The sequence below is a fragment of the Lagopus leucura genome, unplaced genomic scaffold (genome assembly GCF_019238085.1).
Source record: "Lagopus leucura isolate 7727_CA_CO unplaced genomic scaffold, USGS_WTPT01 Super-Scaffold_100012, whole genome shotgun sequence".
Classification (NCBI taxonomy): Eukaryota; Metazoa; Chordata; class Aves; order Galliformes; family Phasianidae; genus Lagopus; species Lagopus leucura.
Window position 1 is genome coordinate 11,120,038 of NW_024962267.1, and position 21,253 is coordinate 11,141,290.

Sequence of the window (21,253 nt, forward strand, 5' to 3'; positions counted from 1 at the left end):
CCTCGCTGCAGCAACCTTGTCTGTAGTCGTGCACCATGCAGCTTTGTAAATCAGCATTTGGAGTGGCATCCGGAAGTGAGCTGGGAGCCAACTCAGCTTTTGGATAGCAGATGTAATCTGCTCCCTTTGGCTGACACCTCTGAACAAGCACGTGCATTAGCACCAGCAGGAGTATCTGGTTCTCTGGAGTAGTTTAGTGTAGTGTTGTAGGAATTTAGCCTGCTGAGCCCCAAAAGCTTGGATTGCTGGATCTCAGCCAGTGAGCCTACGCATGGTAGGTTGACCTCACCAGGTCCTTTGCAATTCCTCCCCAAAATGTAGCTTACTGGCTGAACAGATGAAGTGTACTGTGTACTTGAGAGAGGGGATGTATCTGTTGACTCTCGTTCCTTGACCTCATGACCTGTTTGGTGAAGATGCTATAGCTTTTAAAATCTGTTATACTGCTGCCTGATAAAAGTGAATGTTCCTGAAAGGAGAATCTTTCAAAGGAGGAGTTGTCAAACGTGTGGTGTCTTATTCTTGAATACCAGGAGTGTTTTCCCCACAGCCTATTATCTTCATGAAAAAGAAGGAATCTGGGGATGCCGCTCAAGAAAAGTTCTCTCTCCACAGGGCAGAGAGGTGTGGGCAGTGTAATTTCAGGCTGAGCCCCAGATCCTATTCTTGCTCCACAGTATGGTAAACCATAACTGCACACTCAGTGAGGACATGCAGCACGTTGAGGGGGGACAGGGGAGGCTAATGCTTCCCAGAGCAGGCAGTGGTAGCATGGCTTCTACATCTTCTTTAGCTATGGGTTATCTTCTCCATTCACTTTCCTTCTGAAGATCTGACAGAAGCTTCTGAGGTCCCCCTGTACCAAACAACTATCATCTGGTAATGATGTTGCTGTAGCATTACTTGAACCTCTTGCAGAAGGCATAGCAGGATGAAGGGCTGTCAGTAACCACTGAGTTTGGTGTCCATTACTTTTAGTGTGTAATGTGGTTTATTCTACCTTCTGCTTTCTTCTACCTTTTGTCAATGAAGGGTTTTCCTGTATGTAGCTTAAAAATGAGCTTTTCTAATGCTACCAGTGTCTGAAAGACATGAGAGAAAGAGGTGCCGATTACAGATCCACTGAGCTTGTCTTACAGCAGGAGCAGCCTGTAAAGGGACTTGAGGAGGGACATGTAGCTGCAGTCTCAGTCAGCTTTTCATCTGGTAACATGAAGGAGGATGATAATATTTCTTCTTGTCAGGGGTTGTTCACAGAGGGGTGGACGTGAAGGAGGAAAGAGCTTGCTGGTGAGTCCCAATGGAGATCCCACAGAAGGCCTAAGCACGCTGCACGGCTCTTCTCCAGAAATAAAACCTCAAACCGGCTCCAAAAGCTTTTCTGTTACATTCCAGGGGACTTATCCTGGTACCAGGAGACTAGTTAATAGAACCTTCATTAAAATGCTTTTGCTCAAATATGTTTTTCTTTTTGCTTTAAAAATTATATAATATGGTGGCATCTGCTAGCACCACCAGTTAAGGGCTTATTAGTGGTTTCAGTTTTCAGGGTTTTAAAATGTTGGTCATTAAAATTAATTCTGGGTGGAACTCAGCTTAGAAAGTCTTATCCCCCTTGCCTTTTTTTTTTTTTTTTCCACATAGTCGAGAGAAAAACAAGAAAAGCAGCCCCCCCAAACAAAGGGGAAAAAAAAAATAACCCTCCTGAACCATAAACTTGTTTTTAAGTTACATAAACCAAAACCTAAAACTTATAGAAAATAAATAGCATAAGATGACTAGGAAAAAAAAAAAAAAAGCCAGATTAATTTGAAAGTGTTTCCTTCACTGGTTTTGAGTGAAATCAGTATATTTTCCATTAGTTCATATTATAAATTACTGCTGTAGGGTATTTTTTCTTCTTATTTCAAGTGGGAGACACATAGAAGCAACTGAGCTGTTTTATTTAGGAAAAATAAAGCAGTAGTGTCCTTGCCTTTGCCTTTCAATGTGATCTGGAAGGACTGTGCATGGTTCTTGGTGAGCACACGGGCCTGGTGCTGGCATAAGCACTTCTGTTTGTGTTTGGGGCTAGCTGGCAGGGAACTCTCAGCTGGGACAACGGGGCAGTTGGCTGTGCCTTCTTCTGTCTTGAGCTCCTGTAAAACAGTGTTTTGACATCTGCGTTCTCTTTTACTGCTCATTTTGGTGGCTGAGTGGAGAGCTGGACGTGCTTTGTTCTCCTGTTTAATTGCTTCTGCCTCCTGACTGCTCTGCTGCAGCCTTAGCCTTGCCCAGCTTAACCGGCTGCGTCAGAGAGACTGCGCTCAAAGCTCAAGCAGCTACTCTCCTTCTCTTAGAGCCGGGCAGGGTGGCAGGTCCAAGCCGACACGGAGTTACTGTAACTGGTTCAGCAGAGGTGGGGAGCTGCCAGGAGCAGCTGCGCCTCTGTCGCTAGCAAAAGGCCTCATCTCCCGTGAGTACCAGTTCTGTCCCAGGCACACAGCTGGAGAAGCTGTGCTAGAGGTAAATATTCCGTATTCCTCTTTATTTCTCATTTCTCTTTAGCGTAAACACATGCTCTCAATACTGCTTTTTTTTTTTTGCTTTTTTTTTTTTTTTTTTAAGAAATCCGAGTATTATCGAATCAACTTACGAGTTTCTTAATATGTTTCTGTGGTGGGATAGTGGCCTGGAATATTTTGTGTCAAACAGTAAAGCTGTTATTTCAGCTCAGAGAAAGATTCTTTGGCTAGTTAAGCTGTCAGAAGCAGGGGACATCTGCAGAGATATTGGTGACTTCTTTATAAAATTTCCTGAGAGCTGGGGTAGTTGTGATGGTTGGGTGACTGAAGCCACAAAAAGGACTGGAAGCTGAAGAAGGATGTAAATAATATCTTGTGGTTTGCATTCACCATTGGCTAAAATATAATATGTAGAAATGCATTTCCTGCCTACAGATTTATTGAATATTTAAAGCCAGAAAAAATAACAGAGGAGGAGAAAGATATTGTCCTTAGTTTATTTCCTCTGGCCCTTCTCAGAAGAGAACTTCTACAATGTAATATTATTTAACATGATTTTTTTATTTGTTTGTTTTTTTGACAAACATTGTATTAAAATCATCTGTGGATTGAGTTCTTCTTTACCAAATTGCATCCTGGAACAAATTATTTTCAACAGGCTTATAAACCCTCAAAGAGTAGGAGTTTAACAGCGTCACATTACTGCCTGTGTACAAAATCAGATATCTCGTGTTTTGTCTAGAACGTACTGGAGAGCAGAGGATTAGCAAGAAGTAGGATTCTTCTTATTATAATGAGGTGCTTGGCACTTTTTTTTTGTATAGGGTTGTACATCTGTGAATGTGCTGGTGCTGTCTCTGATATTTGACATACAGATTTCCCACTGGCCTCCTGTCAGTGTGACACTGAGCTCTCTTCGTGTGTTTCCAAGTGCTTGGTGACAAACAACTGCAAAGTGACTCCTCGAGTCCCCAGCAAAAAAGATTTATGGTGGAAGAATTCCCAGCCTCGTAATGAGACTGTTGCAAGTTGCTTTTTGATATGTAGAAGGCTGAAATACAGACAATTTACCCAAACTGTGCGTTTATTTTATGTGCCAACAGCATGTATTTTGTCCAAGTTAATTATATTTAAAGTGTATGAAGTAGCTTGAAAGTGAGCCTTCATGGACATGAGTGACCCTTGCTGAAATGTGTGAGCTGCAGCTCATCTTCCTCTTTGCTGGACTGCACAGACACAGGCTGTACCCAGGATCTGCTTCAAGCCTGATCCTTCCTGAGTGTGAACAGTCATATGTGGATGTGGGAATGGCACAGACGTGCCTGCTCAGCCTGTCATCATGCATCCTATATCTGCAGGCCTTATTTGGACTCTGCAGGATTTTCTGGGTTAGATCTCACGTTACCACCAGCTAGGGCTGTGCTGTGATTTAAGTAAAAGCGGTGTGTAGATCAGAACAACAGAACTGTTTTTTCAAATACTTTCTGGTTTTCTTTCTCTTGAGGGGGGGAATAAAAAAAAAAAAGAATGCAGTGGATCTTTTCTCATTATAACTTTTTCTCTCATCATATGTTTGTTCATCTCGGTAGCCTCCTGATTTATCAAGCACACACTAGATTGTTATCTCTGTAAGCTGCAAACCCTGATCCCTCTTTTGAAAAGTGGCACTCTGGAGCTTCACTTTTTTTTTTTAGTTTCTTCATGATGGTGTTCAATTTTTCAGAATTGAAGTAATAATAACAGAAATATTTATGTTGTGCTTGGATATGGGGTGGATGTCTTTCATGCAGAAAAGGAGGTATTTCTGAATAACCAAAAGCTGCCCAACTCGTCTGGTTTTTGCCCTTTCAGTTAGAGGTGCAGGATGTTGGGAGCAGAACTGGCAAGGCTTTCCTGTGCTGGGTGGACACTGATTTCTCTCTTTAAAACAGCTTTCTCAGTTTAGGTTCATTTTTCAAATTTCTTTAAAAGAAAGGGAAAGAGCTGAGTACCAAATGAGAATATTTAAGATCAGCTCTATAGCAGTACAAACAGATATAAATAAATGGACTCTTTTCCCCCCACTGGTGTTCGCTGAATGAAGCGTTTTCGCCTGAAGAAAAAGCAGAAACGGATTAGGTTCGGGGACTTCTGTACTTCAATTGCTTCCTGTGGTTACTGTCAGTTGTGCAAGCATGTTTTATTGTTAAGTGTGTGGAGTCTTCACCCAGATAATTTCCTCAAGACAATCCGTGCTTTAGTAGCAGAGACACAGTCTCTGTTGCAGGGAAGGGCTCTCGTATGTGGAAGCCCAGCTGAGGTTGCCGGTATTTTAGCGTCTTGAAGGCATTCAGGATTGAGTCTCAGTGTAGATCAAGTGCAAACTGGAAATGCGTTGGGCAGTTGGAGGTGGGGAACAACCTGCTTTTAGCATGTGGATGAGGTTTTTAGTCATCTTAGCATCCTTTGGAGTTTTTATTTTTACTTACTTAACACTGGACTTGGAGGTATGTATGTACATAAACACTTGTGTATGCTGCTTGCTTTTTCCTGGGTTTGATTTCTTTTTTCCCTATTGGAATGATTAAGTTAGAGAATGACCTGTGCTACCGTCACTGCAAAGGAAATGTTTTCTGTGCACAGTAATGAAGAGTTTTCAGTAGTTTATGAATTTTTGAATAAATGTCCTGATTTCCCAACCATATAAATTTGCTTTGTCTTGGAGAGAGATTGCTCTGTGTGTGTCTCTGTTAAAAAAACAAGCAGCAATCAAAAACTCCAAGCGCAACGGCAACAACAAAAACTTTATTTTCCCCTTTCTTCATTTGATAAAAATCTCTCTCCTCTAGAATGATTTCCTTTGGGTTTGACACCACCATTTGATCTCAGTTTTTAATAATTTTGGTGGGTTTCACTCCCAGAAGAAAACATGCTTGTGCTGTGAAGTATTCCCACTAGAAATCTGGGAAGTCTTAAACCCTCATGTTACTCAGGGCTAAGAACTGGCTTCTTTATTAATTCTGTGCTAGACAACCCCTGTACAGTAAATCTTTCCATAACACCACGCTGTTGAAATTAATCAAGCTGATGTTTGGAAATTGTTCAAATTAGATTAAATTAAATAACACCTAGATGGGGCTCACAACTTGTGCTGATGGAAACAGATTTTAATCTAAAAAGACACAAATTTTATCGGTGCCTCTTCTTATTGGCTGATCTTCATATTACGCTTATTAGGATGAGCAAGCACTGCTTCCGATTTAATGGGCAGCAGAGGTGGGTGGCTGGAATAGTTTAACCTCCTCTGCAGCTTTTCTGGTGCCTTTTCTCCTTTGGTTTAGGTGCTGCGCCTGGGGCGGTCATGTGGAAGTTGGTGATGTGTAGAAATGTGACTGCTGGTAGTGCCACCTTTGATTCTCAATCTGAAGCACTGGATAAAGTATATTATTCGAAAGTGAACCAAAAAAATCAGTGCAGGACTTCTTAAAGGTCTTCCCTGTCTTGTCCTTCTCTTGGCTACTAGAAATTAACAGCTTGCACTTGCAAATCTTGCAGCTCAAAGTGTTTTCCAGGGAGCTGCTTGACTTCAGTTTGATAACATTTTTTAACTGGCTTCAAGCTTTTGTTTAATGAATATTTTGTGTGGTGGAGAGCCCAGAGTTTTCACTGTTTAGATAGCATACCTGTTTCTTTTTTCTTCGTTTTTAGAATAAGTTACTCTATGGGAAAATAAAACTATGGACTAAAACTAGCAAGTAGGAGAAAAATGTGCATTTGGGCACAGGTCGTCTGCATATTTAATTGCTTCTTGATTTTTCTGCTGCTTAGATGAGTCTCAACTAAAATGCAAGGAAATGTACAAAGCCTTCTCTGTACATCACAAGTTCTCCATGAAAGCAACTGCAGAGCTTAACTCCCATTTCTGATGTGTTTTAACAATATTTGGTATACAGAGGTACCGATCACCACCAACCATTCTGTTCTTCTGGAAGCACTTTCTGTGTTCTCTTCCATGGAATACAGGGAAATCTTGTGTACATGTGTTCTTTTAAAAGGCTTTCTGTGGTCTTATTTTATGTTCCTCTAACACTTAATGCTATCTAGATGGGGTTCAAAGCACTGACAGAAGCACTGAAGAGCTGTTTCTAAGCCAGCTCAATGGAGTAGTATCAAGTAGAAAAAGTCTTTTGGATAATTTGTAATCGTTACTGATGTTCTGTGTGCAATTCAGCATATTGTGCTTCTTCTTTGAGAAAACAAGGTGTTTTCTTTTCAGCCCTCAGATTACCCCTAGTTTTCTCCATGTGTGAAACTCAGTGCCGTATGTTATCCACCATGAGTTACACCGCATCATTCACTAAAGCATCTCTCTAAAGCTGGGAGAGCAAATGCACAAGAGTTTTGCTCAAAAGGGATCTCAGCCTTTTTTGTGTGTACATGTGAAGAGGAGGGATTGCTGCTTCTGGCTGCGCAGGCACTGGAGAAAAGAGCTGAGGACTTATAGGGTTTGTGAGTTAGGCTTTTCTTCCTGCATGCAATGCTTCATTCTGGACGCTTGGTCTTCTGCTCTCTTGAGCAACGCTGTAAGCTGTTCAATGGAATGATGGACAGGATGGACTGGCTCGCATCCCTCTTCTGCAAGGGCCCTGTAGTGAGGTGGAGGTTCCGCTTATGCACCTAGGAACAAGGCGTCGTGCGTACTGGTGTGTAAAGACTGTGCTGGTTTTAGCTGCAGATGGTTTTCCTTCAGATTTTCATGTACCAGAGGTATGTTAATTTATATTCAGATAATATCAGGAAACAGAGAAGTTCACTGTAATAAATCCATTTGAGATATTATGGGTTAACTCTTTCCAGTTCAAAATAGAGGGCAGAGCAGATGAGATTTCCTCGGAGTGAGGTTTGCTTGGAAAGAAGTTGGATGACTCTTGATTTCTAGGAAAGCAAAATTGATTAAGAGTCCAGCCACAACGAGAGGATCGTAACGTGTTAGCAGTGGCAGATGTGGTAACCTGCCCTTTGCTCTCTGTTTTTAAAGTACTAATTGCAGCTTGTCATCAGTTATGCTGGGTCACTGAGCTTAGAGGTATTTTTGCAAAAGCTGTTTCTGTAGCAGGGCTCCTGTGATCCTGGATGGCTCAGATGAGCCATTTGAAAAATAGTCATGGGCAAGCTTCCTGCAAGTCTATCATGCCATCCATACAGTAGAGCTGTGACAACAGCATTTCTGCCATTTGAGGTCCTGTTTGCGCTAAGACAGTAAATTGTGGGCATAAATTGCGTGGAGAATAGGTGCTGCTTCTGTGCTGAAAAGGTGGAAAGGCAGTTCTGTGACGAGGACAGCATGCTGCGGGAGGATGGAAGATGCTGCGGCATTCCTCTCATCAGTTTGCATTCACCCACTTACACTGTCTTGCCAAAATGTGGTTTACACAACCGATATTGCAGCCTTAGCATTTGGCCAATTATCTGATTCTTCTGTTGAGACATTAATAGCCCCATCAGGACTGCTGTGACAGACCATACGTTCGGTGGGAGGGCATGTTTGTTACTTACAGGGGTGAAATTTCATTTTAACTAGTTAAATGATTTATGGACAAACAATTCAGCTTTTAACCTTGGAAAGGAATAACAATTTTGTCACTGACTTCAGTGGGAACAGAATCAGCCATGCTCTGTCTTTTCAGAAAAGCACCCAGAGATATTTTTCAATGTATGTTCCTGAGTGAGTATGTTAAAATTTGTTTACTTGAACTTGCAAAATGCGTTGGTTTATCTCAGAATCAGTGGTAAAGAGGGAGCAGCATCAATATGATGCTGTAACCTACTTAACCATTATTGAAGGTGTGATTTAAAACAGAATGCTAAAACCTATGAACTGGGTATCCAGGCTTGTAGCTACTGCTGGTCTGCAGTTAGAATGTCCAATTGGGAGCTGATCCCTGCCAGCTATGGCACTAAATGATAAATGTGTATCTGAAATACATTTTAAGTAAATCTCATCTCTGCAAGTTCAAGCCTGGAGGATTCAAGTCCCTTAGCAGGTGTTACTGCTGTGACTGTATCTATTTCAGGGCAGTGTGGCTCCTTTTGAAGGCATATTTGACCACTGGTTTGCAGATATTAGAACTGCTGATAGATGATCTTAATTAATTGGCTTGGTATAGAAGGAGAACCAACATTTGGCTTTCTCCTCTCTTTCCCTTATGAAGTGCCCAGACCAGGAATGCAGTGATCTGTATCTGTTCTTTCATGAATATTTCCATAATAATTATTTTCATATTATCTGCATGAAATTGTCGTATTTATTTCTGAAAAACAGGATTGAAAAGTAAACTAGTAGACTTTCAGGCAAGCTCTACATAGCACATTTTGAGAATGGCTTTAGGCTTGGATTTGTCTTTCCCTTAATATTTCATATCAAGGGGCTAACAAAATATATGTATCCAATTAATAAATTTATGTTGCTGGAGGTAGTGATTTTTTCCTTTGTCACACACTTCATGGCCCATAGCAAATGATGAAAATGGATCTTCCAACTCAGTAAGTTTTCTGTGTTTTCCTTTCATGCTTTTCCCTCTGCACACAGACATGCAGTACTATAAAGCCACGTTCCACAAATTGGCTTGTTTCTGGCCTGTCTGTAGTACTGGATCCCTTTAAGTTCACGCCTCACAGTTTATTACCAGAGATGACTTGATCTCATTACCACAAAAGTAAATTTACAGTAAAAGAGAATTAAATTGAATCCAGAACGCTCCCTGAGTTTTTTACTTCTGTGATTCACCCTCATCCTTGATTCTCTTTCTAAGAGAGCTGTTCTCACTCTCTTCATACATTAAGAGGGAGAACACTGCCGGCTTCTTGGGGACTGCTGGTCCATTAGCTCTCAACACCACCAAATTATCATTTTTAGCAAAATTTGTGCAAGGGTGTTTACTTTGCAGAACGAGTAGGATGGCCATAGTCTGGAAGTATGTGAATTAACCTAGCCAATCCAAGAAGTGCATGTGGGACTAGCCCCAAACAATATCTCCATGATGGTCACTGTGTGGAAAGAAGCTGGACAGTGGTGTCTACATGTCAGGTTTTCAGATCTCTTAGTGTAGAGAAGCCCTGACCTGCAAGAATAGGGCATTCAAGGAACTGTAGAAAATTTTTTCAGTGTTAAAAAGTCTTAGCAGAAAAATCTCATTTGTCCTCATGCTGACTGTTATTTTGTTCCTAAATTGTATTCTCTGGGGCTTTTAGTGTGGTTTGTAAATGAGTCAAGTGATGAGACTTCAGTATTTCCCTTGGAAAGAAAACAAAAGCTGTCCCCTGGGGAAGAAAGGCCGATATCCACTTACGATGAGCCTTCTAGGAGGTGTCTTAAATGAAAGCTTTTATCAGAGATATATGACGCTTTTCTTGTTCCTCTCTCACAGACTTCTTTTTTTCCATCTAGGTTTGATGATTCCAGTCTTTTGTGTGGTGGAGCAGTCGGATGCCTCTCTTGAATATGATAATCGAGAAGAGCATGCTGAGTTCGTTCTGGTTCGCAAAGATGTGCTCTTTAGCCAGCTGGTGGAGACAGCGCTCCTGGCTCTGGGGTATTCCCACAGCTCTGCGGCTCAGGCACAAGGTATTCAGTAAAGTTCTTTTCCCTCTTCTCTGTGTTGACTGAATGGTGCACCTCAGGCTGTTCAGTGCAAGGAGAATGCAAGAAAATGGGTGGGAAATCTTGGGAGTGTTTTAATCGGTTGTATTGATTACTTAATCTTAAACTAGGTGTAGAACAACACCTACCTTGTTAGCCTGCCTAGAAAGCATTAGCTGGATCTTGCTGAAGTGTGAAATATGGTGATAATGATCAGCCAGCGTATTCATGACACATTTGTTCTGCATCTCAAGGCAGGTTGCTGCTTTGAGGAAATCAGCGCAGAAGAGCAGGGTAGAACCTCTAAGTGTAGGGCTAGATGGTATCTGGTACGTCTCTTTCTATCAGGGCCGTTTTGAACAGCAAGGTATAATATATAACAGCATTTTTGAAACAGTGTATTGTATTGAATACAATAAGGTTATATATACATATTCTCTTAATGGCCAATAGCTGTACTGCAAAATTGACTGCACAAAATACATTGTGCAAACTGATTTTTGTTTCTGCTTGTCTACGGTACTGCTGCAAATGCTTTGTAAATGTCTACCATTCCTTTTTGAAAATGATTCTCCGGAAGGAGCAAAATCTAAAATTAACGAAGCTTTCATCTCTATACCCAAAATATCACCACGAAACCTAAGATTGTATAAATGGGGGAGACAGGCAGGAGGTGGGGGAGCGGGAAAAATCTTTCCAAAATGAATTTCACATTTCAAGAAACTTTTATGCTGAGGAGATTATTTCATTGTTTTCTCTTTTGGATGAGAAGCCTGTGACTTTGTTTCATCCTGATGTCATCAGTTGGACCCCTGCAGTTTAGGGTAGTTTAATAGTAGCTTTGCCTGGGGATTTGGATTTTATCTGTTGGTTTTAGTCACTTTGTATAGCTAGGAATTTGAATGCGCAAACAGAGGGAGCAGCGTACTGCTGAATGCAGGAGTTCCAGACAGCGGTTAATAGCGCAGCACTCTTTGTACAAACTTCTCTCCAAGCAGGGTGATAATGATTCATTTCCTCTGTCAGCCTCTCTGCTCTGTGAGAGGCTCAGGATCTGCTTACGGGCAGAGCTCATGCAGATCTAATGTATTTATTTATTTATACAATGCAGCAATAGAAGCTGTATGAGAAGATAGTTGTTTTGTTTTTTAACAGGAAACATTTCATGTCGTTTTAGGGACACTTGTTTTTTTTTTATTCCCAATAAATGTAAAAGTTCATTGTATTCCACTGTTTCCATCCTGGTGAGCCAGCTTCCTGTTTGACAGCACTATCCATCTCAGTTAACACGGTTGCTCAATATGTTGTGAGCTAACATGTGGAACACGCTGCATTCAGTGGCCAAGATTTCAGTCTTGGCACTTATGAAGGGGAATGGGCATGAGGAGGCATGCCACTCAGTGCAGTGATCCACACTGGCTGAGCATCTCACTTGGGGAACCTTGCATTTGCAGCATCTCTCTGCTGCGAGAATACCAAGGAGTAGAGACAGATTGAATCACAAAGGAAATTAGTCACTGTGCAGGGAGGAAACGGCCACTGTGTTTTTAAGCTACAGACTTCGACAGGGAGCAGGTTCAGCTAGTAATCTGTCATTTGGTGTTGTGCTCAAATAACTCGTCTATAAAATCAAAGTTGAACCTCTGTTTCAATTAATCTAATAGAAAAGACTTCACAGTTTTTGTCTTTAAGGGATTCATTGCCTTCCACTAGAAACATCAGGTGGTATAATATTTAGAAATGACAGAAATTACTTCAAAGATCTGCCAGGAAAAAAATCTCTTCCTTGGTCAGCATGCTTGTCGTCACACCAAAGGACCAGTTCTCTGAAGTCTTTTATGCTTCCTGGGCAAATACTGCAGGACATACTGATTTTAACGTACAAAACTTTAGTGTGCAACTTGTTCTGAAATAGCTTGCTTCTGTGCTACTGTCTGCAAGCAGAGAGATGAGGTCCAGGCAGAGGCAATTTGCTGGTATAGGTATCTGAGACTGGCTAGTTTTGTGAGAAAAATTCTAGAATGTTGGGCTACAATCTGTCAAGCAGTGTTTACAGAAACATGTTGCTAAATACTTTAATAAAGGATACATTTGGGAGAATAATCTTCTGATATGAGAAAGAGGAAAAAATATAAGGCTAATTTGCTCTGTTCATTCTGGATAAAGTCTGCTTCTGTTCCAGTAGTTGGAATTGATTTCATTTAGCAATATACACTGATAAACAGCCACTTAGTTCTTCTCTATGCGTTGTGATCAGCTGAATTACAGGACCTGCATGAGAAGCTGCATGAGAAATGCATCAGGAGGTGCATCGCGCACCACCAGCTTTGAGTTGTTCAGACATCGTCGTGACTAGGCGTCCTCATGTCCTCTAGGACATAATAAACACGAGACTGTCAAAGCTTTGTTTTGCAAAGGCTGCTTATGCAGTAATCTTCATATAGCATGTAGCAGTCGTCACCTATTGAGTGAGGAAAATTTCTATATGTCTATATTGTATAATTTCTATATGTCTGTTTCTTTGGTTGACTCTCAAAAGGAGAGCCACTGTTTGCTTCATCTCACAGGACACTTCTCGTGTTTGTGCATTCTAAAGAACTGTGTCTCCAATGTCAGATAAGAGCTACTTGTGGGGGAAAAAATGGAGTCATGGCAGGAGAGAGAACTGCTGTGCAATTTCACACCGCCTTCGCCGCAGTTCACCACAGCATTCGCACAGCCCTGCTGAGTCTCAAGCAGGTGGTGCGCGATTTGTGCGTAGGGCCCCATCTCACATCGCCTACTGTACTGCAGAGCCTGCGTGCCAGGGACAAGATGTGACATGGAGGGGAATGTGTGTCCGAGGAGGCTCTGCTGTGGGTCTGCCCAGAGCTGCTGAGCTCCCCAGGGAGTTGAGGAGTCTTAGCGTAAATGTCTTGAAACAAATACATACTGGGGGATATACATGAAGATGGCCCCATGCCTTGCTGGAAGAAGCTTTTTATTCCCCCACAGTTTGGGCAGGACACAGTTATTATTACACAAACAGCTGGTTGCAAACATTTTTTGTTGATGGTGGCAAGAGCGGAAACTTTTCAGCAAGCTCTGCCCTCGTGAAACTTCCCTTTTCTGACAGGAGCTGTGAAAAGTCTTCTGGAACAGAATGGGAATTTGTTAACAGCTTGGCACTGGGGTGTGAAAGTTGGTGGTGTGAATGGCAACAAAGGTTTAATCAACATTTATGTATTTTTCTTTCATCACTTGAGTCTACACCTGACACTAGGGAACCTGCTACAAGAGCCTTCTGGTAAGAAAAAGAGTCACGCTTTAAAAGGGCACCTGTTCCGTGTGTAATTTAATAAAAATTACATGCCCTGGTGCCTTTTTGAAAGTTATTTTCTGTTATTGTTATTTTTGTATTGTTGGGCGTGGTACTCTAAGTGAGCTGTGCAAGAGGGGGCGAGCTGGTAGGGACTGAGTGCTGAGGCCAAGGCAGTACGAAGTTACCTGCAATCTGAAGTACTCTGTGAACGGTCTGAAGCTTTGGACCTGCTGTGAAAGCTGACTGTCTCCCACTGTGGAGTTGAGGAAGAGCAGTCCCAGTCTGACACTTCTACCAATTTCTTAGAATCCACGTGAAAAATCAAGTAGCGTTTTCTCTCTTGACAGGTTCCCTGCTAGCTCTTGTGAGCATACAAAGAACTGGTGTACGTTGTCTACAGAGCCTCACAAAGCTTAGTGGCCCATCAAAGTAGACTTTGCCTTTGGTTCCAAGGTTTTTCTGCCGGTTTGCTGGCAGGGCAAAGGAGTGCCTGCCCTGACTGTGTGGGTAGCACATCTTGAATATTGTTGCTGTGCTGTGTTACTTGCTGTGATCTGCTTCTCAAGAGCGAGGCTCAGGGAAGACCCAAACAGAAAGTTAATACAAAAGATCCCGTGAAATATTCCCATCTGTGCTGCCTCTGGGACCATAGTAGTTTCCAACTGAATGTGAGGTGAAGGCAGAATGTACCAACCGGGGGCTGTGTTGAACACATGCAAACTGATTTTATGTTTCTCTATCAAGAAAGGTACAGAAAAAATGTAGTGAAACCCTGCAAAACTTGTGCTGCTTGTATACAGCTAAGTTTGTTGCAATTGGGAAGATAAGTTACTTTTTAATACAGGCACAACAGAGAAGAGAGGAAACCTGGGAGACGATATTTCCTGTGCAATAAATTGCGAGAGTGCTATAATCCAGGATCTTCTGCCTCCATAGCCAAGTGCCCAGTGCCAGTTGTATGGTTGAGCTGTGGCTCCCTGTTTGTATAATCAAACATCTCTTAATCTAGGGTTTAATGAGTAGAAGAGAAACCAACCCAGCCCTCTTCAGGGCTCTGTTCACCTGAGTAGTCTCGTTCCATCCTTAGCAGCTCTTTATTCAGCAATTGCCTTTTGTGCACCTTGCCTGGGGATGCTTCTTATGGATAAGCTCGCCTTTCTTCTTTCCAACTTTGGAGGTGAAATTCTGAAAGGCCCTGTATGGGAACTGCTGAATCATGGCCTGAACCTCTGACTGATCACCTGAGGTGAGCCATGAGTCAGCCACAGGAGCACAGGTGAAGGCAATTCACCTGTGCTGCTGGAAGGGGTGGAGCCTGGCTCCTCCTAGACCTATTTAAGAGCTGGCTACCAGTGGGGAAGGATCTCTTCTGGAGATCTGCTCTGCTGGAGTTTTGTAAGTGAGCCCAGGATAGGGGTAAGGTTTCTATCTATTCTCTTTTTGTTATTGTAATCTGCTTTGCCTAACTCTCTTGTTTATTTTGTAATTATAACATCTTAATATTCATTGTTTATACAGGCCCCTACATAATCATTCAGGAGTAATAAGCACGTGAGGTACAACTCTAACAGGCATCCTACAGTAAGTTCAGACATGACATTTAGTGACAAAGTTGTCTGGGTTTGCTGAGCAGACTGGATTTCTTGCAGTAGTACTCAGCCATTCACATCAAAGCGGTCCTTGTAAAAGCAGCTCCTTCTTGAATTGTGCACTGCTTGAGTTGTTTTCTTTGTCTTTCTCTGTGATGTTTGAAGAAATTGGTCTGAGTACTGCTTGAGTATTTATTTATTTCCCTATATACAGATGCTTACCAGCAAATCACTGTTTTGTCTACCCTAAAAAACTTCATGACAACTGCAAGTGAAACTCATTTACAGAAGCTGAGAGAGAAAGTTAGACTTCAGTGAGAATGCTGAAAGCCTCTTCCTGCTTTGTTTTTCAGTAGCCATTACAGTGCATAATGGGCATAGGATTTGAAAGACACTTGTTGTTAAAGGTTCAGCCTCTCATGCTGTTTCAATTATGGCCCAAGCCTTCTGTCTAAATGCCACTTGGGACTATTAAGAAATCTTTAAGTATTAAGGGAGAGATAGAGATCCATTTGTATTCATAGGGTTTACTTAAATTATACTTTTTCGTGATTGAAAAGCAAATACTATGATATCATATTAAAATATGTGATTAATGGAATAGATTGATGTTTTACTTCTATATATAAGAACTACACATTTGTAATTTAGATCTATCGTGTAGGTACATACAAATTATTTTATACATGTAAGTTATACAGATAAATATTTCTGTGCATGTTTAGAAACAGAAGATCGGAACCCAGTACTTCTCAAGTTGCCTCCCTCCTTGTCCACCATAGCATTAAGAGTGAACGGCAGTGAATTGCCATTCTTTGATAAACTCATGATGGAAGTTCTTAACTTTTCAGTAGTGGTCAAAGGACTCTCTTTCCTTTTTCTCCCCACCACCAGCCCAGTACTGATGTGTGCCATGTGGTATTGGCTTTCTGATCCCAATATATTATTTACAGGATTTTTGTGATGGAACAAAACCTTCCACAAATAATAATCTATTTTTCTAGACGGCAAACATCTGGGTAGTATAAGCAAATGGGTACTTTATTGGTGTTTGAACAGCTTAGAGGCAAGTACCCAAACTCAGCCCTGACCAGCTCAGCACTTCTGACACTGCTCCCCATCTCATTTGCGGTTTTTGCCAGGGTAGAGCCTGGCTGGGAAGCAGGAAACAGGGACAGCAAGAGGAGACAGAGGAGACAGAACTAGCCTGGGTGTCACTGGGAAGCTCCTTACCTTTGTGACCTGCCTGCCTGAGGCTTCTTTTGCATGAGGAGCATTCTAGGCCAAGTACTTTGCAGTGCGTCACATCTAGGTGCTGGCTTTGGGCTGTGGTGAGCTCGTGGCAGCAGAGTGCCTGTAGTTTGTTTGTTCCTTACTCAAAACTGGTAAATCTCAGATTGTGTTGCAGATAGAGAGGAACAAAACACTTAATAATTCCTCTCTCACTTTGTTTTTGAGAAACATTGCTGAGGTCGCAGCAGTAAATCCACACCTCTGTTTTTCGAGGGCGGTGGTCTGTCGTGCTTCCCAATTGCTGCAGCTGTAGGCTCTGTGTGAGGGTATCTGGGCAGCGCTGGAGTGTCTTCATGTGTCACACTCTTAGAGGGCATATTTTCATATGTTCTGCTTGTTTTATAAACCAGTAAGGAAATGCTGGGGAAATTGGGCCATAGACTTCTTTTAAAAAATTATTTCTATTCATTTATTTACTTATTTGCCCTGTCACAGCAACCCTTACAATAATTTGGCATAAAATAAAAACTACACTCTCTCCGGAAGGCCGGTATGTACTCAATTAAAAACTCAGACCAGCTTATAATAAATTCTGTTTTTTCTTGGCCTCTTCTCAACCTCTCAGCTAAGCCCACAAGCCCACGAACCACGGGTAATTTTGAGGAAAATGATGAATTTGAGGGAAATGATGTTTATTCATTTTAATTCAAAACAAAATAATTGTCTGTCTTCCATGAATTTGATAAAGTGCTGTATTTAAAAATGGGAATAAATTAGGTTAGCCTAGGTCTTTCCCTGTCAGGAGAAGGAAAGTGAAGTGCATTTTAGCAGCCTGGTAGCTAAAGAGCTAAATATACTTCAAAAATTCAGTAGCATATGAGGAGAGCAGAGCCTGGTGGTGCTTCACACAAGTTAGGGGAGCTTTTTTTGTATTTGTTTTTTCTTTTAAGATATTCTTGTCTGCTGAGATACTGCTGCCTTTACCTAGAGCAGGGCCTGGAAACCATTTTAGATCTGTGGCATGAAGAGGATGCTTTCTGCACAGCTGCAGTTGGCCTTGCTCCTCCGTGCTCCTCGTGGACTCGGTTCCAGCTGCTGCTTTCCTTGCCTTGACCAGGCAAGTCTTGTGCCCTGCGTCCTCCTTTACTCTCTTTGGAGTCAGTTCTGAGTTGCTTACCACCACATAGGAGCACTGTGGAAGAGATATCCAACTTTGGTCATCCTGGCCCTACCCAGAATTGTCATGAACTCGATGATAGATAGCTATCTTTACATTTGCATCTTTTTTGCCTGCACAATTTTATATAGGGGCAATCTGTCCTTCTGTATTGTTTGTCATCAGGAATCTACAGGAAGTGAAATGGCTAAATGTACAGTATGAAAAACCATTAGCAGAAGGTGGTTCTGTTAGTGACCTTTTTCCAGACTGGTCACTGAGATGTCATTCCTGTTAGGATGATTAAGGCTCTAATTAATGCTCACATTCCAGCTTGGGCTGAGAGAAGCGGGTATGCATGCCCTCCTCTGCCCACTGAGCTGCTTGGCTGTTTGCAGTAAGACTCTCTTCCTTTCCCTGTTGCAGGGCTTACAGAGGATCACTCGCACTGTCTTTCTGTCTGTCAGTGACCACCTTTGGTTTTTCCAGGGGGAAAAAAAAAAAACAACAATAAATTCTAGGATGAAGTAGCTGTCAGTTAAAAAATATAGCTATAGTAATGCTGGGATCTGGGGTCCTCTTAATCTCTTTTCACTCCCCAGTTGTGTTTTGGAGAAAGTGTGGTTTTTATTTTATGCCAAATTATTACAAGGGTTGCTGTGGCAGTTGTGTATGTGCAGCATTTTCAACTTCACCTGTTTCTGCAGTTACCAATAAGGAGTTAAATTCAAACAAGGAAGCTAGGAAGGAGAGAATGTGTGCCAGTCAGGATTCTTAGCTAAATTGCTTTCATACTTTGTTTTTATAATATATTTGCTGCTTAGCCACATTTTGGCCTTTTTCCTTTTCCTAACAAAAATCATTATGTGGGATAACGAGTAGATAGTTCCTACTTCCACAGTGACAGCTTCATACTAAAAATGTCCCTTGGCATAGGGATTGCTAACTGATGGTAATTTGTCTGCCTATCTGAATGGATTTTTTTTTTCCCCAACATGAGCTATAGGATCTATGAAATAGTCTGTGGGTGAAAAAGTGTTAATTTTGTATTGAAACTGAGGATGGACCAAATGGTTGAGGAAAGGAACACATCAAATAATGAGCTATAGATAACACCAGATCTTTTCAACATCCTGGAAGGAGATGTTTAGGCAGAATTGTACAGCAGTCAACACGAGAAAATTGGCATTTTATTTTATATTCCATGGATTATGTTTCAAACATCACTATTTATGTATCCACTTATGCAGACAGCATCTATTACATATATTTAAATGTTGATGATGGATCTAAAAACTGTGTGCATTACGAATAGGAAACTTTCTTTTCCTGTGTCTTGAGAGTGGAGAACACGCGTTTTTCTGTATCTGAATGCTGTATTTGTTTGCTTATATAATAACATAGTAATTACATGATTAATAACAGAGAATGGTATTCTCCTGGTAGTGTTCACAGATATTTATTAATGTATTGTCATGGAACTTCAATAGAGAGGGCTGCACATGTGAATAACTTTTTTTTCAGAAGTCTCTGCTAAAAGAGCATAGCCACACCATGCATTTGCATTTTCTGATCGCTAAAAATCCCCCCTACCATAAATGGTATGTGAAATTGAGAACCTAATTAAAAGATTAGCAGCATGTACAGTGCTTTACCCAAAAGGCAAGTGTTAATTTGTTAAAACACTAAAGATTTTTATGCTGCCTTTTTTGACACGATCAAAATATTTTCAGTGGAACTGGTTAACATGGTCTCCTTATTATAAATTCTTCTGCACAGTAAGATGACTTAATTTCATATCTGATTGCATAAGGAATTATAATTTATCTTTTCTAAGAGACCTATGACACTAAAATGCAGATTGAACAAATAAAACTGATTTGTTCTAGTACAAATGAAGATACGTGGCAGTATTTTTATTACAGGCACCATTTGTTTGGGTTGAGCGTCTGAATATTTTCCAATAAGACACAAAGTGCTCTTTGTAGAGCAGTTGTTCTAGCAATGCATCTTGAGGTGTTTTACAACTAATTGCCACGAAATGAAGAAACCCAAGTCAACAAGAAACAGCCACTTCCATAGAAATAAAACCTTGTGCTGAATGGGATAAATCTGTTCAAAAGGAAATATGTTGTATGTGCATTCATGGAAACATTGAAATATTGGATCAAGGATAGAACTTTTATTTGGTATTCTGAGGAAAGACCTGTTGCTCTCAGAAGTGGTTTTATCTCCGACAAAGCTGACTTGCTGCATCAAAAGCAGTAGTTTCCAGCTAAGTGAAAGATATCACAGTCTACAGCACAAAGTAAATCGTTAAAAGTCTGGCTGTGGTGGGAAGGCATGATTGATGTGTAGGATGGTACAGTGTAGGTGGGCATTTCTGTGATGAAAAGGGAAACAAAGGTGCTGCCGTGGCCACATTAGTGCTGCATTAGTGTCCACACTGCGATGCTGCAGTTTGGTTTTGCTTCCCTCCTGAAGGCTTCTGTAGGAATCTTCTGCAGTTCCCATTTTTGTGCTCTCCTCGGGTGCATCTGCCTGCAAAGCATCATCAGGAGGTATTTTTCTGAAACAACTGGATATTTATCAGCAAAAAGTACAGTAATAATAAAATAATAAAGGTAATTCAGTATTACCCTTCTGGAGGAATTTAGTAGAAACTGGCAGTTGTTAAAATTTGTCTTTTGTGACTATTCTCGATGGAATTTTGTTCTGTCACTAAAAGTTTAAAATGTTTTATATTAAATTTGCCATTTTGTACTGAAATGTGTTGGCGCTTGTGCCAAGGCCATTAGAATGTTACTGAAGTTCTAGTTAAATGGATTAGATTAAACCCTACTAACTTCTTACGGTCTGGAACAAGCATACTGCTTGTAACAGGAAAAAAAGTCGTACTCTAATGCCCTTTTAAGGGTTAATTAATGCATTTATTACAGGGATTAATTTTATATTGTATAAATGGAGATATTGTTTTATTTGTCCAGAATGGCTTTTATCATCAAGTGTACTGACAGAAAGCTGCTTCTGTTAAGCTGACTGTGATTCCCAGATTCTAAAATACCGACACCAAATTGTTGAAATCCCAGCGTGAGCTTGTGAATTTTTTTAGAAGGGAGCCTGAAGGGTGTGTGTGACTTCATAAATGCAAGTAGGAAAGGGATGTAACAATGTTAAACTAGAGAGCTTCCACAGTCTAGTTTGGATGGTATGAGAGAAAACTGCAGCATTTATGGTGAACGGTGGATTACACTTTAAAAAAAAAAGTTTATATTTATATACACACACACAGATATGTCTTAACTTATGCCTTGCAATCAAGATTTATTTGAATAGCAAGGGTAAGGCATATTTATTTCACTGTAAAAACATTAGATTTTTTTTCTTTACCCTTCTGTGGCTGTGTAGGAAAACTGCATTTAGCAGTGGATTTCATTGCTGTGCAAGTATCTTATCTGTATGGTAAGGTGGGGAAGGAAGGAGCTAAAAAGAGGCAACAGAGCAAGTGTTCCCAAGCTGTTTGTGACCACGATGTCATGGCTCTGGGAGTGGCTCAGTTTAATATTTGATGCCACAGTAAGCACCTGTGCCATCCCAATGAGGTGGGGCAGCCCCTGCCTGCTGGTTTCCTTCCCACCTGAGTGAAGCACAGTTGGGATGGAGGCGCAGGCTGTGCTGCAGTGCTGAGTGGCACACTGGTGCTGGTGGTAGCAGTGTGGATTTTGTTGAAGGAGAGGCTGTTAAACAATGGAATTGCTATCGTGCATCTTCGCGGCTTCTTCTGAATCCTTTTCTTTTTACGTGCATCTCTTATGCCTAAATTCTGGTTTGCATATAAATGTGTCGGAGATG

General features: G+C 41.2%; 1 protein-coding gene across 1 annotated transcript in view; it reads left to right on the forward strand.

Moving 5' to 3' along the window:
• The window catches only part of SATB2 (SATB homeobox 2), a 124,256-nt gene that overhangs the window by 9,307 nt on the left and 93,696 nt on the right, over window positions 1-21,253 (forward strand). The window contains 1 exon segment of the mRNA XM_042874587.1: window positions 9,931-10,107. Within this exon segment, the coding sequence (XP_042730521.1) occupies window positions 9,931-10,107 (177 nt within the window).